Here is a 22147-nt window from a genome sequence, read left to right as displayed (position 1 = left end):
TGGGAGATGATCACCCAGTACTTGTTTAAAACCCTTAGTAAAGGAGAGTCTGCTACATTCTTGGAGTAGTTTATTCTGCTGTTGAACAGCTCTTACTGTCAAGATGTTCTCCTGAATCTTCTTTCATATAATTTGAATCTATTGGTTCATATGGTTTCTGGAGCACCAGAAAACAAACTTCCTTCACCTTCTGCATCAGGACAATTTGAAGTGGTAGTCTATGGACCAGTGTTCATCTACAAGACATCAGCTTTTGTCATCTGGTGGGTCCAGGAAATAAGGAAACAAATAGAGCCAGCAGACATAATAAATATGTTATTGAACTTTGGCCCATTGGACGAAAACCATTGGTTCCTCACATCAGAAAGCTTAAAAACCACTCTTCTACATTACAACTCCATCACAGGGTTTTCTTAGCAATTTTCTTCAGAGGGGGTTTGCCATTGCCATATTCTGAGGCTGAGAGAGTGTAAATTGCCTAAAATCACCCAGTGGATTTATATGGATGAACCAGAATTTACATTTACTCTACACCTGTAGAAATGTATGTTATTAGTTATGGCCTAGCCTATTTTAAATCATGTCAAATGAGAACCAATGTAATTTAGGACTAAGATCAAATTCATATGGATGTGTTATGATTTAGGCAGACAAAATTCCAAGTTTGAATATGATCTAAGCTGTGGCATAACTGATTCATAAACTTCTTTATCTTTTAAGAAGGAAGAGAATAACCCTCATACCTTATTACTTTTTATACAGTAACAAGTGTTTGGTTTTCTAGCCACACAGACAAACAAGACAATAAAGGGCCTATATTTCTACTCTGGCCCTTCATTGGAACTCTTTGTATCTTCCCAATTGAAAGCACCTTTGTCTTATTCTCTAAGCCAGGTTAGACCCTTTTCCCCCCCTTGGATCTATCAGCTTGGCCTCCTACGGCTGTAACGTTGCCCTTCAATAGCATAGTGTGAACGTAGGTCACAATGCAGAATTAATGCAGATTGACAATGCTTTAATTATTATGGCTGCATCCTATGGAATCTTGAGATTTGTACTTTGTTGAGCTCTCTGACAGAGAAAGCAAAACATTTTGCAAAACTACACATCCCAGAATTCCATAGCATTGAGCCATGGCAGTTAAAGCGGTGTCAAACTGCAACAATTCTGCTGTGTAGACGCAACCTTAGTTGCAGCAGCAAACCTATTTGTTTAAATCTGGGCCAGTCCAACATATAAAGCTGAGGATGTGGTATAGGAGTACCTAATTTGTTTGCATAAAAGTCACATATGAGTAAAAAAAAATCTCACACGCACAGACCCTTGTGCACTTTTCTTACATCTCCATAACCTATTTATCTGGTGCTTCCTCTCATTTACATTAACTTCTTGTATTGTAACCCAGCTGGAAGTTGAAGTGAAGGTGAAAAGGAAAGGCTGAGGGGAAATAAATTTAGCTTAAACTGTTTTACAATCTAATTTATCACAGAGGGATGCTGTGAGAAGAGAAAGGCTTCTATGCCTCCCTGATTTTTTTGGAGAAACATCATGATGAAAAAGTGACCCCCAAAAATTAGTTTAGAAAAAGAGGAGGGAGATTTGGCTTGCTGGGGCATGGCAAATGTCTACTACCAGCATTGTTTGTGAGGCAATCCTCACAACGTGAGCCTAAAAGAAAGCAGTGAGTTACGTTTTGTTAAGAGACTATCTATATAAAATGTATTATTAATGCCACCTCAGTTTTCTAGCAGGGTTTGTGGTTCAGAACAATTATTCATAAAGTATATCACACAATTTAAATCTTTTAAAACTATTGTACTTTCAAGTTATTATCAACTTATGATGACCCTGACACAAACTTATGACAGGGTTTTTTTGGGGGCAATATTTGTTCGAGGTGTGTATGTGCCATTGCCATCCCCTGAGGCTGAGAGAATGTGACTTGCCCAAGGTCACCCAATGGGCTTTCATGTCCAAGTCAGGATTCGAACCCTGGCTTCTGGAGTCATAGTCCAACGCTCAAACCACTACACCATGCTGGCTCCCTATCACATATTTTACCAGTTTGTGTAATAGATTTACATCCCCCCCTTAAAAAAAAAGGGATTCAAGGCAGTTAGGGTGACCAGATGTCCTAATTGTAAAGGAGGACAAGGCACCACAAAATATTCAACAAAAATCTAGCACATTCTTCCTGGCCAAAAGGCTGAAAAAAAGGCCTGTCAAGGGAAAATAGACCATTTGGTCGCACTGGAGGCATATAATAATAAACTGTTAAAACAAAAACATAATTTATTCTTAATTACAACTTTTACCCCAAGATTCGTCAAATTTGGTGCTGAAACTTTTTTTTGGGAGAGGTTGCTTTCTTTTCAGGTTAAGTGAGGGAAAGAGGCAAATATGAGGCTGAGGGGACAGAAGTGAGGGAAGCAAGCCATTCCTCGCCAGGCCTCAGCCTTGTTTTTGAAATGTAAAAGCTCTTTCCCCAACACATATCCTTTTGTATATTTTTCTTTCATTCGATAGCAGTGTTGATGAGTTAGAAATCTCCACATACATCATAAATGTAGGTTATAAAACACTTCAGAAAGGGGAATGATCCTGCACTGGAAATAAGGAGTGGCAGAAGGCCCTGTCTCATTTTCTTCTTTAAAATATATTTTTATTATTATTTTCTCCGTTTTAAAAAAAACAAGACAGGTTACTTCACACACTAAAAACACACCTTACATACAATTAGACACACATTACACGACTACACATACATAAGATGACTTCCATCTGCCATTCTTTGAATGTTTGTGATTTATATTTGACTTCCTTATTCATGTTTTTTTAATCTATATGTATACATAAGCTAATTTTTTGTTGTATATCCTTATAATATTTATCAGTGTCTTCATTTTTTATTTTTCTTTATTTCAGTTATCATAGCTTTATTTACTAATTAATTACTTTAATTATTATTTATTTAATTATTTACTTTAATTATATAATTATTTACACTATTATTTACTTTAATAATACTGACACACACACACATATTTACAAAAAAATAATCTTCATGATCAAGAACCATAACCTTCTTGCATATTTATTCCGTCAGTCCAATTACAGCTCCCCCCACACTAATATAACTGTATAAAATACACCACTCTTTCACATATTTCTTCACTGTTTCATTCCTTATTAAACAGGTCAATTTGTGTGTCTCCATAAAATCATATAATTTATATGATTGCCTCATTTTCTGATGGGAAACCTTCATGGTTGCAGTTGTACCTCACCTAATCATATACAGCCTCTTTTCTGTACCTTAGGAAAAGCAAGTGAACAAGTTTTGTGGGTCCTGAGGCTTGTTGTTGTTGTTGTGTAATTATTATTATTATATCCTTCCCCAAAACTGGGACTCAGGGCAGCTCACAACATTAATAAACAGGACAATTGAAAGCATACAAAAATAGCTCATTAAAATAGAATTAAATTATTACAATAACAAAACAAGTTACATATTAAGAGAACAAAATACAATTTAAAAGTTCATCTCTGCTATCCTTAGAAACCAGTCATAAAGTATTATTCTTGGGTATTAAATTATCCTTATAAACTAATCATCATAAAATATTGTTGTTTTTCTTTGAATGGTCATGTTTTGAACTGCTTTTAATTCCAGTGGTAATTTCCATTATACTTTTAACTTTTGTATGATGTGAATTTATTTTGCTGTTGTGTGACTTCAAGTCATCTCCGACTTATGGCAACCGTAATGCAATAACCTATCATGGGGTTTTCTTCAGGGGGAGGTTGCCATTGGCATCCTCTGAGGCTGAGAGAGTGACTTGGCCAAGGTAAATTTATTAGCTGTACCTTTTTTAGTTTTTTCATAAGTCATCTTGAGACCCAGACAGGATATAGTTCCACATTGATTGATTGATTGATTGATTGATAAACAGAATCTCAATTGCATGGAAACTCTTTGCATGTTTGTGCCATTCCTTTTCATTTTGTGTGAGGGGTTTTTTTTAGATTGTAAGCCTGGAGCATTGGAGGACTTGGAGATTCCTAAAGAAGTGTTCCCTTATGTTGATGTAATGCCACTTGTCACATCAACTGCATCTCATTGAACTGAAACTGAGTGATTGAGTAACAAGTGTCATTCTTTTGTCTTCAGATGCAAATATTCCACAGTTACAAGTGAATAATATATACTGAAGGTCACATTTATTTTTTGAGATGGTGAGATCTACCATCTTTATTTTTATTTTCTCATAACAATTTGATTGTCTAGTTTTCATGTGGGAAGCACTTTGAAACAGTGCCATATAAAAATGTGTTAGGTTGAAGTATCAGATGTTTCTGTGGTTTAGAGAAGAGAATCTACCATTCTGTTCTGAAAAACCTTCTTATTACTGCTTTAAAATTAAAGAAATATTGGGGCTCAATGGAAGTGAACAACTTTAGCTTGTATGTGTGGTACTCCACACACAATTATTCAGTTTGCGGAAGCCCAGTAGTATGAAGAGTGGCTGATGACTCTCGTAACAATAGTCACTAATATTCCTAAGTACAGTGAACTCAAAGGAGGTGAAGTACTTTATATACTCATGTATAAGTCTAGAAATTTTAGTCAAAAAATTAACCCCAAAACTCTGAGTTGACTTATCTATGGGTCAATATATGTAGTATACTTTTAGCTCTTATTTAAAAAGGAGTTATCCCCTGGTGAAAGTCAAGAGTGTAGTCTGTGTTGGAACCACTGATCCTTCTCATTTTTCTCATCCGTCCAGCATTTAGAGCGCACAGTTATACCTACAAGATTTTTGTAAGTTCTTTGGCATTGTTTTCCCCTGCTTCATCCTTAAGATCCTTTGCTACATGGCCCTAAGTTTTACCCTTGATGTATCCATGGGTCATATAAAAATCCATAATTTTGGCCCCCAAACCTGCCCTTGTCTTATACATGAGGTCGACTTATAGTCAAATATATACAGTAAGCTATATTAATTTGAAAGGCTGACATGGCAAGGACAATGTCTTAAATTTGGGTTTATCTCATTGTAACTCTTCTTTTGAAAAAGACTTCATGATCGATATTTTTCCCTGTCATTGAGCTGAAAAGTACCTAGAGCAATACCAGTTTCAAAACACATTCACCACAGCATCTGGTGATTTTTCTCTTTCTCTTACAGAAACGCTTTCCAGCAGAGATAATTTATTTTTGCTGTTTACCAAGCTCCTTCTGGGCCAGGTTATAGTGGGCTAAAATTGAATTCTTATTATGGCATAAGGCAATGCACATTTCAGAACCATAAGAGAGTGACAAAGTTTTTGACATGATATAATTGCTTTCTGCAGTACATATTGAAAACATAGGACTGTTTCCATCACAATGAAATCTATGGAAGATCAAGTTGTACAGGAAGATCTAGGATACCAGGATGATGAGGTAAGGGTTCAAAATTGATTAAGTGCCAGTTCTCAGCATCCTTCTTTGCCGTATTGATTGCAAATAATATGTAAAAAAGAATGAAGAAATCATAGAATTATTGGTCCATCGCTGAGTAAAAACTAACTGTAGATATACATGCACGTGTAATAAAAATATAATTATTGCTATAAATAATTAAAAGGGCTGAGGTATGGATAAGACATACAATATATTTTTATATTTATACATAATGTAGTGTATATTTCTATATCTGTATGATGAAGTAGCACAAAAGAATGACAGAATCAGCTCATTCTCCCATATTCAACAGCCTGAGATTTCAGTACTGTTCTTAAGAGAGCATAAGTGGGTTGTTCATACACTTTGCTTGTTCACACTATACCAGTTTGCGTTTTGGAAGCCCAGGCAACCAGAGTGTGATGAAAGGGACTTCCAACAGTTATAGATTATCTGACAGGTAGCAAAGAACTCTCAGTCCTTCAGTCTAAAGAGATGGAGGTAGGGAACTATGCCTGTTTCAACTTGAACATCAAAATAACCAAGATATTGTTTTTATATTCCTACAGGAATCCTTTTTCCAGGACATTGATCTGTTACAGAAACATGGAATTGTAAGTACATTTTAAAATGTATCTTTATTCATACAAATATGGCCAGCCAAGACCATCTGTCAAAATTTTAAAATCCTTAACAATTTCAGACCTCTGGAAAGAGCAATCTGTACCTCCTTTGGCTACCTATTGGACAGAAAGATGCGGGGTACTAGATGCTGTCAAAAAAGGAAAGGGAGGAAACAGAAGGCTGTGACACAGAAAGTGAGAAAAAAGGGGGCTGGTCCTGTTAACCACTGCTGGCATGCAGCCCCTCACATATTCTCCATCCACCCTGAATGTGTTTCTCTGCAATTTCATCAGGGGAAAAAACAGGCTAAAATTACACTATAGCAGAACATTGAAAATAAACTTAATGATAAAATCCAGCACAAACCAAATTACTATGTGCTTCTTCCAAATGAAGTGAAGTGGATGGGGCACTAAAGAAAGGGCTCCCTTGATGGTAGCATCTTGGTTATGGCATCACCTCCCTAAAAAGGCTTGCCTGGAGCCTTCTTTGTGGTGTTTTTGGGAACAAGTGAAGACTTTTTATTCACCTAGACATAAAATATGTGTTTGAACAACAAAATCAGCACTCTCAAACAAAACAAATAATTTCCATATCAGAAATCCTTTCTAAAACCTCTGTTTCTAATGTCAAACAAGATTGTAGTCGATTCAAATCCCATTTTCTTCCTTCATAGAATGTGGCTGATATTAAAAAGTTAAAATCGGTGGGAATTTGTACAATCAAAGGGATTCAGATGACAACAAGACGAGCACTATGCAATGTGAAGGGACTTTCAGAGGCCAAAGTGGAGAAGATAAAAGAGGCTGCCAACAAGCTTATAGTAAGAAAACTCTATTCCTCATAAGGAAGATTATCAGTTCAGTGGTCCTTTTGACATTTCCCATTGGTAACATTAAATATAATTATTTTGCAAAATCCATAATTGATGTCTTGAAATCCACATGTTAAATATATGTAATAGTTAATGTGCTCAGCAAGCCAATGTAGGCTAGAATTCTGTCATGATACTACACTAGGATAAACATAGTTGCATGGACTGTTAAGTTTCTTAGACTGCATAACTATGGTCCCTACTCCAGTTGATAATTCTGTGAGTACGAAGACAATTTTCTCTTGTACCGTTTACTACATGAGTAGAGGACTAATTTACTGTTGCATAACAGGTAAGCTCAAGGCCATGGCATCTGTTGTACAATTAGATGCACAAAAGTCTACAGGATCATGGCCAAAATGTCACCCTGACAGTGGTTCTGTTCCTTTTGATGGTGTAATTGTTGGAGCAGTCCATGTGGAACACTTTTCTACCCAAAGACCTGAAGTCCAAATCACACCTCTTTTCTTTCTTTTTCTGGAAGTAAAAACAGCTGTATCTCGTGGCATGTTCACCTCCGAAGCAAATACAGGAATAATTACTTTTTGAGGTGCATGTAAACATGCAAGGAAAATACAGTCGGCACTCCACATTTGTGGCATTGACTTTTACAGATTTGGTTATTCACAGATTTGATTAATATGTTCTTTCTAGGAATCTCTAGATCCTCCAGCATGACTCTGTGGTCAATGCTCACCAGAAGTCACGCTGGAGGGCTAGAGAAAACACTTCCCTAGGCATTAGTAAGTCCTCCAGTTCAATTTTGTGGTCAGCTTTTGGTGGATGCTGGCCCCAGAGATGCACTAGGGGACCCACAAATTCATAGAGAGCTGTTCTCTCAGATAAAAATAATAATGTTTTTTAATTTGTGGCTTTTCCACTTTAACAGGGGTCCTGCACTCCTAACCCCAGCGAATGTGGAGGGCCCACTATGTATAATAATTAATTTACTAGTTCAGTAATTTGAAGTGGACCTCTGATCAGGCTGTAAATATTAAAATTTAATTGACTTTTAAAAAGTAAATAGCAACTAAATTGTCAAGATTTTCTGATTCTAAATACATTCAGGCTGCATACACCCTTGTTTGGAGTGAATCCCATGCAGACTGAACACTATGTGATTTACTTCTGAGTGAACATGCATAGGATTATGCTGCATCATGAGTCAGCTGTGAAGAAAATAATAAGTTTTGATTTAAAAATCCAGTATAGTTATGTTTCATTACTGTCATCGCACATTTCATTATGCAAACAATTTCAAAATTCTTTACTCACAATATTTTCCCTTTGGGTCATAATCTGTTTCAATTGGTTTGTTCTCCACCCACCCAGGAACCAGGATTTTTAACTGCTTTTGAGTACAGTGAGAAGCGGAAGATGGTATTCCATATCACCACTGGAAGCCAGGAATTTGAGTTAGTAAACGTTAAATATTTTCTATTTAACCTTCTCTGTGCAAGTTTTTGATGTTGTTGCTCTGTTGGTTTTGTTTTTCTAATAAGTTCTGTTTCCAAGTGCAGTTTAATTGTTAAACACCTAAAGATGCCACTGCCATGTTGACTTGTACCCAGTAAGATAAGAAACATGGACCAGCTGAAATTTAAATTTTTAACCAAGTGACCTGTGAGGCCAATTGACTGATAAGCAAAAGCACAATCTACTTTTTATTAATATAATATAAAATCTGTTTTTATTAACATTGCAGGTCCTTGATATCCACTAGGGTTTTGTTCTAAGACACTCATGGATACCAAAATCCATGGGTGCTCAAGTTACGTTAAATAGAATCGCATAGTAAAAGAGTGTCCTGTATTTAAAATGGAAAGATTCCATGGATATGGAGGGCTGATGGTATAGTATTGTTATTGTTGTGTGCTTTCAAGTTGTTTCCGACTTATGGCAACCCTATCATAGGATTTTCTTGGCAAGTTTCTTCAGAGAGGGTTTGCCATTGCCTTCCTCCAAGGCTGAGAGAGGGTTACTTGCACAAGGTCACCCAATGCGTTTTCTTGGCCAAGCCAGAATTCAAACCCTAGTTTCCAGAGTCATAGTCCAATGCTCAAACCACTACACTATGCTGTATAGTATAGTAGTCTAATATAAATGCACAAGATCTTGTCTGATCTTGAAAGCTAAGCAGGGTCAGCCCTGGTCAGTACTTGTATGAAGGACCACCAACTAATATCAACACATGCTATTCCCTACATAGTACAAAAATCAAATGTAGAGACTTTCAGTATAGTTAAATATTATATGAAGCAAAATAATAATAATGTCACATTGCTTTTTTGGCTTTATAGTCTATTTTGCTAATTTTTTCTTTGTTTCATCTGTTCTCAGTAAACTCCTGGGTGGAGGGATTGAAAGCATGGCAATCACAGAAGCCTTTGGAGGTGAGTGTGGGTGGATGGGTTTACTGTGCTTTACTTTGTTGTTTTTCTGGGCAGTGTTTGAGAGTCATTTTTTAAAGCATTTCTGTTAGTATAGTATGTACCATGTTAACTTGTGGAGGGGCTGAGCACAAGGGTTTATGTGATAATTTTAAATGAAAGGTCATATTAAGTTATGCCTTAAGGACCTCACCCACAAGCCATTCTCTCACTTGCAGAGCACTTTATGCTACTTGGGAAGGCAGCGGGAGGGCAAGAGGACTTTTCAGTGCAATGGCAGCATGATGGTGCTGTTTCCTGTTTCTGCTTTCCTAGCTCTCTGGTTATTCTTGATCACGCCTTCTCTCTTGTGATTGATAGCAGCTGGGCAATGTTTGGCACAGGCACAGTGTGTTCTCTTTTAAAAACTGGAAGCTGTAACTTTGCAATTGCCTTGTCTGTATGTGTCTATGTGTGGCCTGTCAACTGATAGTGATCTCATGAATATCCGACCACCATCTTGAGGGGGAGAGAGGCCTGGCCTGAAAGACTAAGAGCCCTCCTTCTGACCACCATCTTGAGGGGGAGAGAGGCCTGTTATGTTTTATTTTGACTTTGTATTGTACTTCCTGTTGTACACCGCTTTGATCTAATTTGGAAAAGCGGTATATAAATAAACATTATTATTATTATTATCACAGGATTTTCTTAGGCAACAAATCCTCAGAGGTGCTTCCTCTGAAATATAGCCTACTGCACCTAGTATTTGTCTCCCATCCAAGTACTAACCAGGGCTGCCCCTGCTTGTTGAGACAGGATCTGGTGCCTTTAAGGAGCCTACTCCAAACCCTGTTATTGACTGGGTCTGTGAGTTTTCTGCACAGGAAGACTGTGTTAGGCATCTGGGAAGATTGAGCTATGAAGAGTCCTGACCTAAGGCAGGTAGCTTAATAGACATAAAGCACCTTTGACGGTAATAAATATCCTTAACTCCTATAATACCAGCACCCTACAGAGTGCAGTTGCATTATCCTGTTCCTTTCTAGCTCCTCTGCCTCTCCACTGCCAGATTTTTAAAATCAATTTAAAAATACTTCCCCCATTATTTCTATTTTTTCCCAACTGCTCCCCCATTAATTTGTTAATGCAGCTATTGCAGGGTATGAATACTGTGCCACTTCTCATTTATGCAAAATTCAAAGCTTTTTGCAACAACCCCATAAGTCAACAAAGACAATCTAAGCAGAATAACAGTGACTGAGAAAGTGGAGTACAACTCATTGCTGAAAAAAAAAGTGGATAGGGAGAGGAAGGGAACCAAATACTGTAGACCGAAATTGGAATCCATGCTAGAAACACCTGAACCACACCTACAGAAACACTCTGACCATCCAAAAGCCCTGTACTGTAATTTGAAATGTGTCTTTCACATCAGAGACACTAGCAGAAAGTAGTGGGAAAGTAGGTCATTATCAGATAATTTCAGGTTGGAAATAGGTGCTTTTAAAACAGTCTTCTGCTGCTGGGAGAACAGCAGGAGAAGACATTGTGCAACTGAAAATAGTACAGTCTTATCACTATTGTGATATAACACTCTTGCGTAATAAGCTCTTAAACCTTTTATGGGGAGGACTTTTTCAAGATCACTTATACATTGGATTACTATCACTCTCCAGAGGTGTAGTTCATTATTTATAGTTGTACTGATTGTTGAAAATATTTAGGTGAGCCTTTTTAGTGCTCAAATGTATTTCTGTTTTTGAACTTCTTTTTATTAGAATTCCGAACAGGCAAAACTCAGCTCGCCCATACTCTATGTGGTATGTATATATAGCAATCAAACTGAAGGTCAGACCAGGTGTGCTTGTCATGTGTAATGGTCCCATTCCTGCTCCTGATTAGGATATAGAATCCCTGAAGATCATTTAGCTGCCCCCACTTTATCCCACTTAACTCAGGCTGCATCCACACTGCAGAAATAATCCAGTTTCAATAACTTTCAGTGCCATGGCTCCATTCTGTGGATTCCTGGGATTTGAAGTTTGTTGTGGCACCAGAGCTTGTTGAAAGGGAAGACTAAATTGGGAAGCATCTCACTGGGAAGCATCTTGAAGCTTTCACACTTCTGCCTGACTGTTTATCAGCAGTGAGCAGTTGTCTCCTCTGATTTCTCTGTTGCTTCTCTGTGATGCAACTTTAAGCAAACACTTCATTAACCCTTTGTGTATCTGCAGGAGAGATTTTACCCTCAGCTGTGTTGCCCAGATAATGGGAAAGCCCATTACCACAGCACGTATTTAGAAGAGGTGAGCCCACAAGTAATGAAAGATGTCTGTTTGTCACAGCATGTCTTCCCTCACTTGCATGCATTTTACTTAGCTATTGTGATTAATCATTGTAAACACAGGCTTAATTTTCAAATCTTATTACGACATGTATTTCTGTGGAACTATGTTCCAGCAGAGAAAAACACATTAATGCACTCCCATTCCTCTTAACATCTAGTTTGACTCTGAGGACTGTTTTATGTGTATCTCTTATGTTGCCACAATAACAAATACATAATTATGATTTCTTGAGATAGGACTGTAAGTTTCAGTGGAATAGTTACCTGTCTGTTAGATTTGCTAGTTTAATTTTATGTATATAGTCTCAGCCCAGCTTCCAGGACCTGATGGCTATACTGGTGGGAAGATTATTTTCATTGACACAGAAAACACTTTGTATCCTTTCTTTTAAGACATTGTATTGTAACAATGTTTCAGAAGGTTTTTTTAATATTAATAATACAACAAAATCAGTGATCTATAGCCATGGATGGTCCATGCTATCATATTCCCCATTTCTATGATGTAATTCAAAGAAAACTGATAGAAAGAAAATCAAATCATTTAAAATGTGGTACTAGAGAACAGTTCTTCAGATACTGTGGGCTGCTAAAAAGAAAAATAACAGCAAATTAGAGCCAGCATGGTGTAGTGGTTTGAGTGTCCAACTACAATCCTAGAGACCAGAATTTGATTTCCACTCAGCCATGGAAACCCACTGGGTGGCATTGAGCAAGTAACACTCTCAGCCCCAGAAAACCCCATAATAGTTTCACCATGTTGGAAATGACTTGAAGGCACACAACAACAACAGAGCAAATCAGATATGAACTTTCTAGATGCCAAGATAACTAAATTAAGGCTGTTGTACTTTGGCCATATAATGAGAAGACACAACTAACTAGAAAAGATGATAATGCTTGATAAGGGGGGTAGGAAAAGAGGAAGACCACATTTCAAATGGATAGACTCAGACAGGGAATCTAGGGCCTTTAATCAGCAAGATCAGTACAGGGCTGTAGAGGACAGACTTGAAGGTCTCTCCTTCATAGAGTCACCATAATTTGAAGTTGATTTGAAGGCACTTGGCAACCAACAATGACATAGCTCAGAACACATTGCAGAATAATTCAGTTTGAGACCACTTTAACTGCCCTTGCTCAATGCTAGTGAATTCTGGGAATTGTAGTTTTGTGAGACACTGAGCCTTCTCTGTCATAGAGCTCTGATGCATGCCACAATAAGCTCCAATTCCCAAGATTCCCCAGCACTGAGCCAAGAAGTTAAAGTGGTCTCAAACTGGATTATTTCTGCAGTGTATTTTGGACTATAATGAGAAGAACAGAGGTTTGAGGAACAGAGCCATTTTTAAAAAAATTAAAGCCGAGATTTATTGAGGGGAGGAACAATGTGGAGACCAAAAAAGTAATTCATTTTTACTACATGAAAAACTTATAGTTAAGACATTTGCATGTGTATATTGGACCCCACCAACTACATCCGAGAAACTGGATTAGAAAAGAGATTCCTTAACATGAAAACATTATAGTCGTCCAGACCGTCTTCGTGACATCGCTGATCGCTTCAATGCAGACCATGATGCAGTTCTTGACAATGTCTTGTATGCACGGGCATATACTAGTAAGACTGCAACTGAACTGGACCTGGAAATCCTCCCTGCTTTGAGATTAACTAATTGCTAGTTCAGTACCAAAGGTTTTTCAGGAACCTGATAATGTTTTTAAACATTAAAAACTACTCTTCACTTTGTGTTTTCTGTAATGATTATGCTCAAGGCAAGTGGTCCTTATAAATTCCATATACTATTATTTTACTTGGAACTCCAATAAGTAATGAAAATAAATTCCAGAGGAACTCTTTTCATCAAGTATGTTTAATGTCACAATATAAGACTTACTCAGATCTGCAGTATTATTTTTCCATAAAAACTGATATAACTTTATGACACTTTCCACTGAAAATATATCAAAGCATTCATCAAGCTATGGGCTTTGTATGTAGCATTAAAAATGGAAGTTACCCAGAAAAAAGTAGAATTAAGATAGTATGATCCAGTACATACCAACCCTTTAAGACACCCTCGTCACGTGCTAGAGTTGCCTCGGGGTGGTGGTTCCACACGCCCCTCAACCCTAGCACATGATGAGGGCGTCAAAATGGCGGCACCTGTATACACGGGCACCACCATTGTTATGCAAGCGCCGCGTGGCATCTGCACGGCACTTGCATAACGAGTACACCAGTGGTGCACTTGTTACATCACCACTGCGGCGTAGAAAGAACCCGCTTTTTGCGGGTTCTTTTTCCACTGGCAGGAAACCTCGCTGTTTGGTGGCTGAGGCTTCTCTCCAGCAGAAAACCAGGCGCTGGCAGGCCGCCCTTTTTGGGCGGTCTGTACCCCGCCTATGTGATGGTTTTATGTTAAGTAATACACAGTTTCTATATTATGTTTCTATGGTCCTGTGTTTTGGAGAGCGTTTTCAACTAGTGATTTCTTTTGGAGGCTGCTGAAGAAGGCCTTTCCTCATGGTGGCTAAAATGTGTTGAGCACTTTAAAAAATACTGAATAAAAACAGTTGACCATCTCAGAGCACATGGAGCTTGTCTCTTCACTGTTTTCAACACTTTTTACTGGCCAGATATTTAGGTTACCTCGAAATTATTTTTCATTCCATTTGAAGGTTTAGATAGGGTTGCCATAAGTGAGGACCTCCAAACCGGGACAAATGTAGGACAAATGTAGGGCAACATTTTCAAATGTAGGACACATTTTATAAAAATGGAGGACACGCAAAAAAATTGAGTTTTTTTAAAAAAAATGTTAATATAAATGCATGTTTTTAGGCATGATCAAAATGGAGGACATTTTGGCATTATTCTTAGACAGATGGCAGAAATGTACTTGCCCTCGGGTTCAACTTTACTTCTCAGAAGTGTGTACTTGGGCAAGGGACTGTGGTTTTTCTTCACTGTGCATGAGTTTGTAAAAATTACAGCAAGTTACATTGGCCATGCCTCAGAGGCTTGTTGATATCAATATCACCATCATCATCATCATCATTATCATCACCACCACCACTACTATAATTGGCCAAGAAAGGCAGACTTGTTAGCATTCAAAGCACCATAAATACACAAAAAATGCACTTGCATATATTTAATAATAAAAAATAATGAAAAAATAAATAAAAAACAAGGCAGGGGTGTATATATTTGATAATAAAAATTAATGTAATAAAATAAAAAACAAGCAATAATAAAAATTAATAAAATAAAACAAAAACAAGCAATAATAAAATTAATGAAATAAAACAAAAACAAGCAATAATAAAAATTAATGAAATAAAACAAAAACAAGCAATAATAAAAATTAATGAAATAAAACAATAACAAGCAATAATAAAATTAATGAAATAAAATAAAAACAAGCAATAATAAAAATTAATAAAATAAAAAATAAAAAGCAATAATAAAAATTAAAAAAAATAAATAAAATAAGTATTTTATATTTTTAAATATAATTTAAAAACCCCAAAATACCAAGGCAGACCTAATGGCCACTGACTCAGCTTTCCTCCTCCTCCTCCTCTGGCCCAATTCTGCCCTGGCCTTCAGGCACCCTTCCTCTGGCTCCTTCCTCCTCCTCCTCTCTCCCCTCCTCCTTCTCCGCGCGCGGAGGGAAGCAGGGCAGGCGCGCACGCGTGTGGATGAAAGCGGGGCAGGCGCGCGCGCTGCCACTGGCCCCTGCTGAGGCCTGGGCGGTGCGCAAGCCCTCACAGTGGGGGTGCGGTGGCGGCGGCGCTTCTGCCGCCGAGGAAGAGGAGGAAGGCGGAGCTGGAGGAGGAGGTGGGTTGGCGCCGCAGCAGCCGCAGCGGCAATGGCCAGAGCGGGCCCCCTAACCGGGAACAAGGCACGGGTGGGGGCCCAAACCGGACCGGGACCGGGAGAGCCCCCCCAAAACCGTGATTGTCACGGGGGCCGCCGGGTTATGGCAACCCTAGGTTTAGATATAGTGTTTTAGGGGTTTTAGGGTCTGGATATAAAATTCCCAAGCTACCATGAGGCCACTGGTATGCTGCTGTATTTCTTGGCAAATTATTTGTGTTCTTTCTTCCACTTTCACATTGGTTTCAATCTACTTTTCCTGTTTTTTAAAATATTCTTCTATGATAACTCCTCCTTACAAGGTGAGCATCAGATGGAACTGCTAGACTACGTTGCCGCCAAATTCCATGAAGAACCTGGCATCTTCAAACTGTTGGTATATTTGATAATCATCTTAGTTATTTGCTCTACATCCTTAATATATATACTGCGAGTTTTGAAAGTAATATCTTCTCTTAAACGTGTTTTCCTGCCACACAATGACTGCTGCAGATCATAGATTCCATTATGGCCCTGTTCCGTGTGGACTTCACTGGTCGTGGGGAACTGGCTGAAAGGCAACAGAAACTTGCTCAGATGCTGTCGAGGCTGCAGAAAATATCAGAAGGTAGGATAAATATGACAGATAGAATAATATATTGATGGTTTCCTTCATAAAAAGGGGTTTTTATATAGTCTATTAATACTTTTGAAAGCTACAGCATATTCATTAAATACCAACAGAGTTGTGAAAAATTCATATTCAGATCTCCATGTTATTATAAATCATTGGTTAAGGGTACCTCCAGAAGGGGGAAAAGGTATCTAGAAATTCCAGGTTTTGTTCCTGTACAAGCCAACTTTATTTTGGAGATCCACATGACGTTCTCTTCATTGCAAATTATTTCCTGGGAGCTCCCTGTATTACCAGAGACTTAATTACCACTTCCCTGATATTTTAATTTCTACTCTCCAGTACTGTACTTTCCAAAATGAATTATATTTGTGTTTGCATGTGTGCTAGTGTAATATTTCTGAAACAAGTTAGCACTTTGACTATAACTCTTGAATAATAAAAAGGCTCAGTAGAAATTGTTGAAAATAAGTTACTGAAATGTTGCATGAGTCTGGATGTGACACATGATGAATGGGACTGGGAAGCGGGAGGGAAAGAAACCTTTCTTTCTTGAAGAAAGAAACTGGATGCAAACCCATTCTTATACAGGTAGAAAAAATATCAGGAAGTCTCAATGCTCAGTAAGTTTTACCCATCTGGAGACACCCCGACTCTCTCGGCCTAAGATGTTTTACAGGACTCATGTGAGAATAAAATAAGGCCATGCATGTAAGGTCAATTTGACTGGTTGGCACAAGAGATAGGACCTTTTCTGTGATGGCCCCAACATCTCTGAAATCATCTTCCAACAGATGTATAGACGGTTCCTCTTCTGTTTGCTTTTACTACACTTGATCTTAGCCAAAAGGCCGAGAAGCGATGTTCTGTTTGCTTTTAAATGGTCTGTGAATACCATTTTATTTCAATTTCCCGTGTTTAAAAATGATGGTTTGGGTATTAAACGGTTCTTTCTGTTTCAGACTGTCATGCTGTTTTTTGGTTAGGAATTAGGAATGGCTTTATTCTGGTTCTTGCAATTTAAAGAATTGTAGCTTTGTAGCTCCTGGTTTTGAATGCTATTATTGCACAGATTGTAAACCACTTTGTGAAAGATTTTGTTTTGAAAGGCAGCACATGTTAAATAAATAAATAATCACCAAGACCTTGTTCGAAAGTCATTTGATGGAAAGTGGGATGAAAATACAATACATTTACATTAAAATGTATTAGATATAATGTAATAAAATGTAGCAGCTGACTGAATGATCTTGACAGGATTACTAGATACTGCCTTTCAGGATTTTCCAATGCTATGGAATTTCTCATAAACACATTTCCCCAGTGTTACTATTTTCAGGGAGATAGCTGTATTAGTCAACTGCAGCACCTTAAAGAGTAACAAGTTTTATCTGGCATAAGCTTCTGTTGACTGCAGCCCAATTCGTAGGGTGCATGAGGAAATAATAGTTGTACTATTACTAAAAATGTTGAAGAAGGATCCTGATGAGAATGCTGGTTAAGTGGGGTTTCTGTCTTCATATTTATTCTGTTTCCTTGGGCTTTTCTCCTGCAGAATATAATGTGGCTGTGTTTATGACAAATCAGATGACTGCTGACCCAGGAGCAACTATGACGTAAGCAAATTATTTATTTATTTTCCCTTATATTACAAACCACGAAAATAAAAACTAAGGTATTCTTGGGCAGAAATTTAGGTGGAAATTTATGAGTCAGGTTTACTTGCAAGAGCACACAAGAAACATTGTGGGGTTTGCCCTATTTCCCTGCCACTTGTGCTTTCACAGGGTGTCAGGCTATATATGAGCCAATGTGATGTAGTGGTTTGAATGCTGGACTAAGACTCTGACAGAATAGAATTCAAATCCCTCTCAGCCATGTAAATTCACCGGGTGACCTTAGCAAGTCACACACTCTCAACCTCAGAAGAAGGCAATGGCAAAACCCCTCTAAACAAATTTTGCCAAGAAAACCCTGTGATAGGGTTACCTTAAGGATGCGTAAATCAGAAATGCTTTCAAGACACACACCACCACGGGTGTATACTGATGTACATGTGTAGGTCAGTTCATATAATTTACAGTATTTACCAAGTGAACTGTGAGGCCAGCTGGCAGATAAGCAAAATCACAATCTACTTTTTATCCATATAGTATACAGTCTAATTTTATGAATACTGTAGTCTGGTTTAGTCTAGTCTAAATGCATTTTGCATCTGATCTTGGAAGCTAAGCAGGGTCAGCCCTGGTTAGTACTTGGATGGAAGACTACCAACAAAAACCAGGTTTTGTAGGCTAGATTTCAGAGGAAGGAAATGGCAGAACCACCTCTTAAGTATTCCTTGCCTAAGAAAACCCCATGAAATTCATGGGGTCACCATAAATTGACAGGTCACACACAAGCATTGGAACATCTTTTGACTTCTCTCAGAATATGTCAACTCAAGTTACAAGGGGAAAGTGCAGTTGCCATCAGTCTTGTTTCTAGCTGTACTTGTCAATGATTGTGGGGAAGTCTGTGAGCTGAGTGCCAACAGTCTTCAGGTGGCAAAATATATGTCAGGGCCACACAAGATGTAAAAGTTAACTTTAAATTGTGGATTATTTGAAATTCAAATTGCTTTAGCTGAGGAGCTGAAGGTGAGCTGTTTCTAATCAGAAGAAAATATGTATTTTTAACATCTCTAACAAACACACCCAATCTGAAGCAGTTTCAGAAAATCAAGCTAATTGTAGCACTTTGACTAAAAGAAGCTGTAAAATTTTCTAAAAAGTAAATGGCATACAGTTTTCTTCTTGTGTCTTTTTTCTTTTGAGATACTTTGTTTGAATAAAGACTGGGATCTTTTCTGAGAACTCTTCAATAATAAATTAGTGTTGTTAAAAAAATCCAACAATATATACCAGTATGTGGAATCTATGAATTAAAAAGTATGTTTATGCCACATAGTTCATACATTCTCATCCATGAAGCACAAAATGGAGAACCCATTGGCAGTCTGTAATCCAAACAGAAGCACACCTCATCCCATAATGACAGGATTCATACTCTACAGAAAAGAGGCCATCCCTGGTAGATGCTTTGTATGGACTTCCCCCACCTCCAAATTATGTATAGCTTCTTATCTCTAGCTGGAGGGCTAATGTTGGTTTTGCTGGAGTCCCACTACTGTTGCTTTCAAGTCTGCTCTGAACTCAGTCTTTGGATGTGTCCCATCTGGGATCATCTGTATAAAGTTCCAGCTAATCAGGAAAGCTTAAATTACATGGTGTAAGATCTTTAATGCATATGTATATCAGAATGGATCTTGATCATCAGTCAACAATAATCACCTTAACAGTTTAGTTGTTTTGCTTGTTTGTTTGATTCAGCTTTCAGGCAGACCCCAAGAAGCCAATTGGGGGCCACATCCTTGCTCATGCTTCTACAACAAGGATTAGCTTGCGTAAAGGAAGAGGAGAGCTGCGTATTGCCAAAATATATGATAGGTAATGTAGAATCTGAGTATCATACTAGAATACCTGTTACAAAATGCATGTGTGTGGAGGGAAACACTGGATAAACTGTACTACTAATTATAAAGAAGGTACCGAAGACATATAATTACTTGCAAAATATATATATATCTGTAAGGTAAATATTGAATTCAACCAGGAACTTTGCAATTGTTAAATCAAGCTGAACTATGGTTTAGAAGCATGGGATTACAGATTGAGACACTAATCCGGCATAGAATGGTGTTGTAATGCTGATGAAGACTTCTGCGAGTCGAAACGGCCACACATTACTCCGGAGGTAGCCGTCAAGGACTTTGCTACTATTGAAAAATATACAGTTTATCTTCATGCTACCTAGACAATAAGTACTACAAATAATTCCTTTCATGTTTTGGATTGGACATTTTTTGTGAAACAGCAGAATATTGCTACTGCTGACACTTTGGATACTCTACTTCTATTGTTGGGACTATTATTTATATTCAAAAAGATTCAGAAGAGTTATTTCCTACAGCTGGCTTCATGTTGAATGTGTTTCAAGATTTGTATACCACTATTGAATTCAATATTTACCTTACAGATATATATATTTTGCAAGTAATGATATGTCTTCGGTACATTCTTTACAATTAGTATTACAGTTTATCCAGTGTTTCCCTCCCCTCTTGTTAGTTATACAGTACTGTAAACCCTACATGTGTGACTTGTTTCTGAATGGATGGAAAAAATAAAACAGTGAATAAATTAGGCACTTTGTTTTGAAATTAAGATTTACATTTCAAATAACAGGAAATAATTAACTATAATAATAATTTCTCATCCCCCTCTACCAAAAGCGGGGAACCACTCCCACTGTAGTTCCAAGCGGCAGCCAGCAGGAGTGGATTTAATCCGCTCCTAAAAGGTCCAGCTCTTGCTGCCTTAGCGCAGCCTCAGAGCAGTTTCCAGCCACTTGGGGGGGGGGGTGCGTCAGGTAAATGCCACACCCTCAAAGTGTCCAGAAGCCACTTTATTTGGCCTGTGCATTTTGGGCTGCAAAGGTCTTCACTTGACTGTGAAACAAGAATAGGGAGTGTGCTAGTCTAACCTCTCTGGGAAGGGAGTCCCAAAGCCAGGGGCAGCCACCAAGGTTCACGCCAGGTATAACTATGAAGATAGTAGGACAGTGAAAAGGACCTCTCTGGCATATTTTAAAATGTGAGCAGGTTCATAAGGGAGAATGCAGTCCTTTAAATAACCTGGACCTGAGGAAATCTAAAGCTAATTGTGAGTGTGTATGATGATTAAACACTGGTGATTTAGTCAAAGTAAAGCAAAAGAAAAATTTGGGTAACACAGGCCTGAAAAATTGAGGGTCATAAAAACTTTTAAAAAATGCTTAGGAACTTGGCATTCTAAATCCAAAAACGATGTCAGATTTACTCCATCATATACATTTTCCCCCACAACTTGTTTTGACATTTTTATGTAGTAATACATGACTGAATGAATGCAGAGTAAGAAAGGGGCTAGAGTCTTCTAATAGAGTTCCAAAACATTTTAATTCGCTGATATGAAACACAAAAATCAGTTCAAAAGCACTAAAAGAAATTGCACTGAAACATCATCATCTGTACCTAACCAAAGCATAGATAAAAAATATCAAATTTGTGGGGGAAAAAACTGTGTGTGGTACAACACTTATTCTGCTTTTTGAATCCAGCACCCCAAAATACATTAAAAACAGCTACAATATTTTAAAAAGGTTTTATTTCAATGCAGGCCTGTGTAATTACTAGACTTGTCTCTCCACATTCGCTGGGGTTAGGGACTCAAGACACCCATAAAAGCTTTAAGCACGTTTATACCATTTTTGAGTAAAAATGAAATCTAATGTGTGCACAGGACTTTAGTTTAATTTTTCTGCACGTAATATCTAGATCTGTACTGAAAGTGGAATTAATTTCTGTATTTTCTCAGTCCTGAAATGCCTGAAAACGAAGCCACGTTTGCAATAACTGCTGGAGGAATTGGAGACGCCAAAGAGTAGCCAGACCTTGGTGGAGAACAGCTGGGGCACTTCCATTGCTTCAGCCTTCTTTCAGTTCCTTATGTTCACTGTATCAAATTTAGACCCTTCTGAATTTCATTTTTTTCAAACTATTATAAGGACACCCCTGTTTATGTTTGCAGTTTTACTATGTATGTGTGTAAGGTAGAAAATGAACAGCCTCAAATGTTACCAAAATGAACTTATATGAGTTGACCACCATTTTAAGAACTGTACTTGATACTTGTAGTTTCCAGGCAAACCAGAGTGGTATGGGAAAATGGAAATCGTTTATGTGGGAGGAACAGTAATTCTTAGTAAAGTTTTTTAAATTGCATGAGACTTGACAGATTTCTTTCACTGAGAATGGAATGTATTTCTGCTTTTAATAAATAATACGTTGCCACATTTTCTGACTTGATAATGCATTAAACTACAGTATCTCTTCCATTTGTTCATTTT

General features: G+C 37.8%; 1 protein-coding gene across 10 annotated transcripts; it reads left to right on the top strand.

Moving 5' to 3' along the window:
- The first annotated feature begins 142 nt into the window (after positions 1-142).
- On the top strand, positions 143-22093 carry LOC149311924 (meiotic recombination protein DMC1 homolog). Of its 10 annotated transcripts, none has more exons than XM_089528179.1 (14): positions 143-263; positions 5356-5446; positions 6016-6060; positions 6747-6893; positions 8277-8359; positions 9285-9337; positions 11092-11133; positions 11964-12036; positions 13190-13281; positions 15849-15922; positions 16039-16153; positions 17715-17775; positions 19531-19647; positions 21616-22093. In XM_089528179.1, exons 2-14 carry the CDS (start codon positions 5390-5392, stop codon positions 21683-21685), a joined length of 1029 nt encoding a protein of 342 aa, XP_089384305.1. In that variant the 5' UTR covers positions 143-263; positions 5356-5389; the 3' UTR covers positions 21686-22093. The 10 variants fall into 10 exon arrangements, with proteins under 10 accessions (XP_089384305.1, XP_089384304.1, XP_089384307.1 ...); XM_089528178.1 differs by lacking the exon at positions 143-263 and adding an exon at positions 442-544; XM_089528181.1 differs by lacking the exon at positions 143-263 and adding an exon at positions 1137-1423.
- Positions 22094-22147: the final 54 nt, after the last annotated feature.

The sequence above is a fragment of the Sceloporus occidentalis genome, unplaced genomic scaffold (assembly GCF_023333645.1).
Source record: "Sceloporus occidentalis isolate IW3139 unplaced genomic scaffold, rSceOcc1.0.p SCAF_5, whole genome shotgun sequence".
NCBI lineage: Eukaryota > Metazoa > Chordata > Lepidosauria > Squamata > Phrynosomatidae > Sceloporus > Sceloporus occidentalis.
This window is presented reverse-complemented; position numbering and strand designations above follow the sequence as displayed.

What these genes read in the sequence shown, in the direction of transcription:
- LOC149311924 (XM_089528179.1), top strand. Translation starts at nt 5,390, where the DNA reads ATGAAATCTATGGAAGATCAAGTTGTACAGGAAGATCTAGGATACCAG. An exon ending in ACTGGAAGCCAGGAATTTGA is followed by an intron (nt 8,360 to 9,284) that starts GTTAGTAAACGT and finishes ATCTGTTCTCAG; the next exon opens with TAAACTCCTGGGTGGAGGGA. An exon ending in GCTGCAGAAAATATCAGAAG is followed by an intron (nt 16,154 to 17,714) that starts GTAGGATAAATA and finishes TTTCTCCTGCAG; the next exon opens with AATATAATGTGGCTGTGTTT.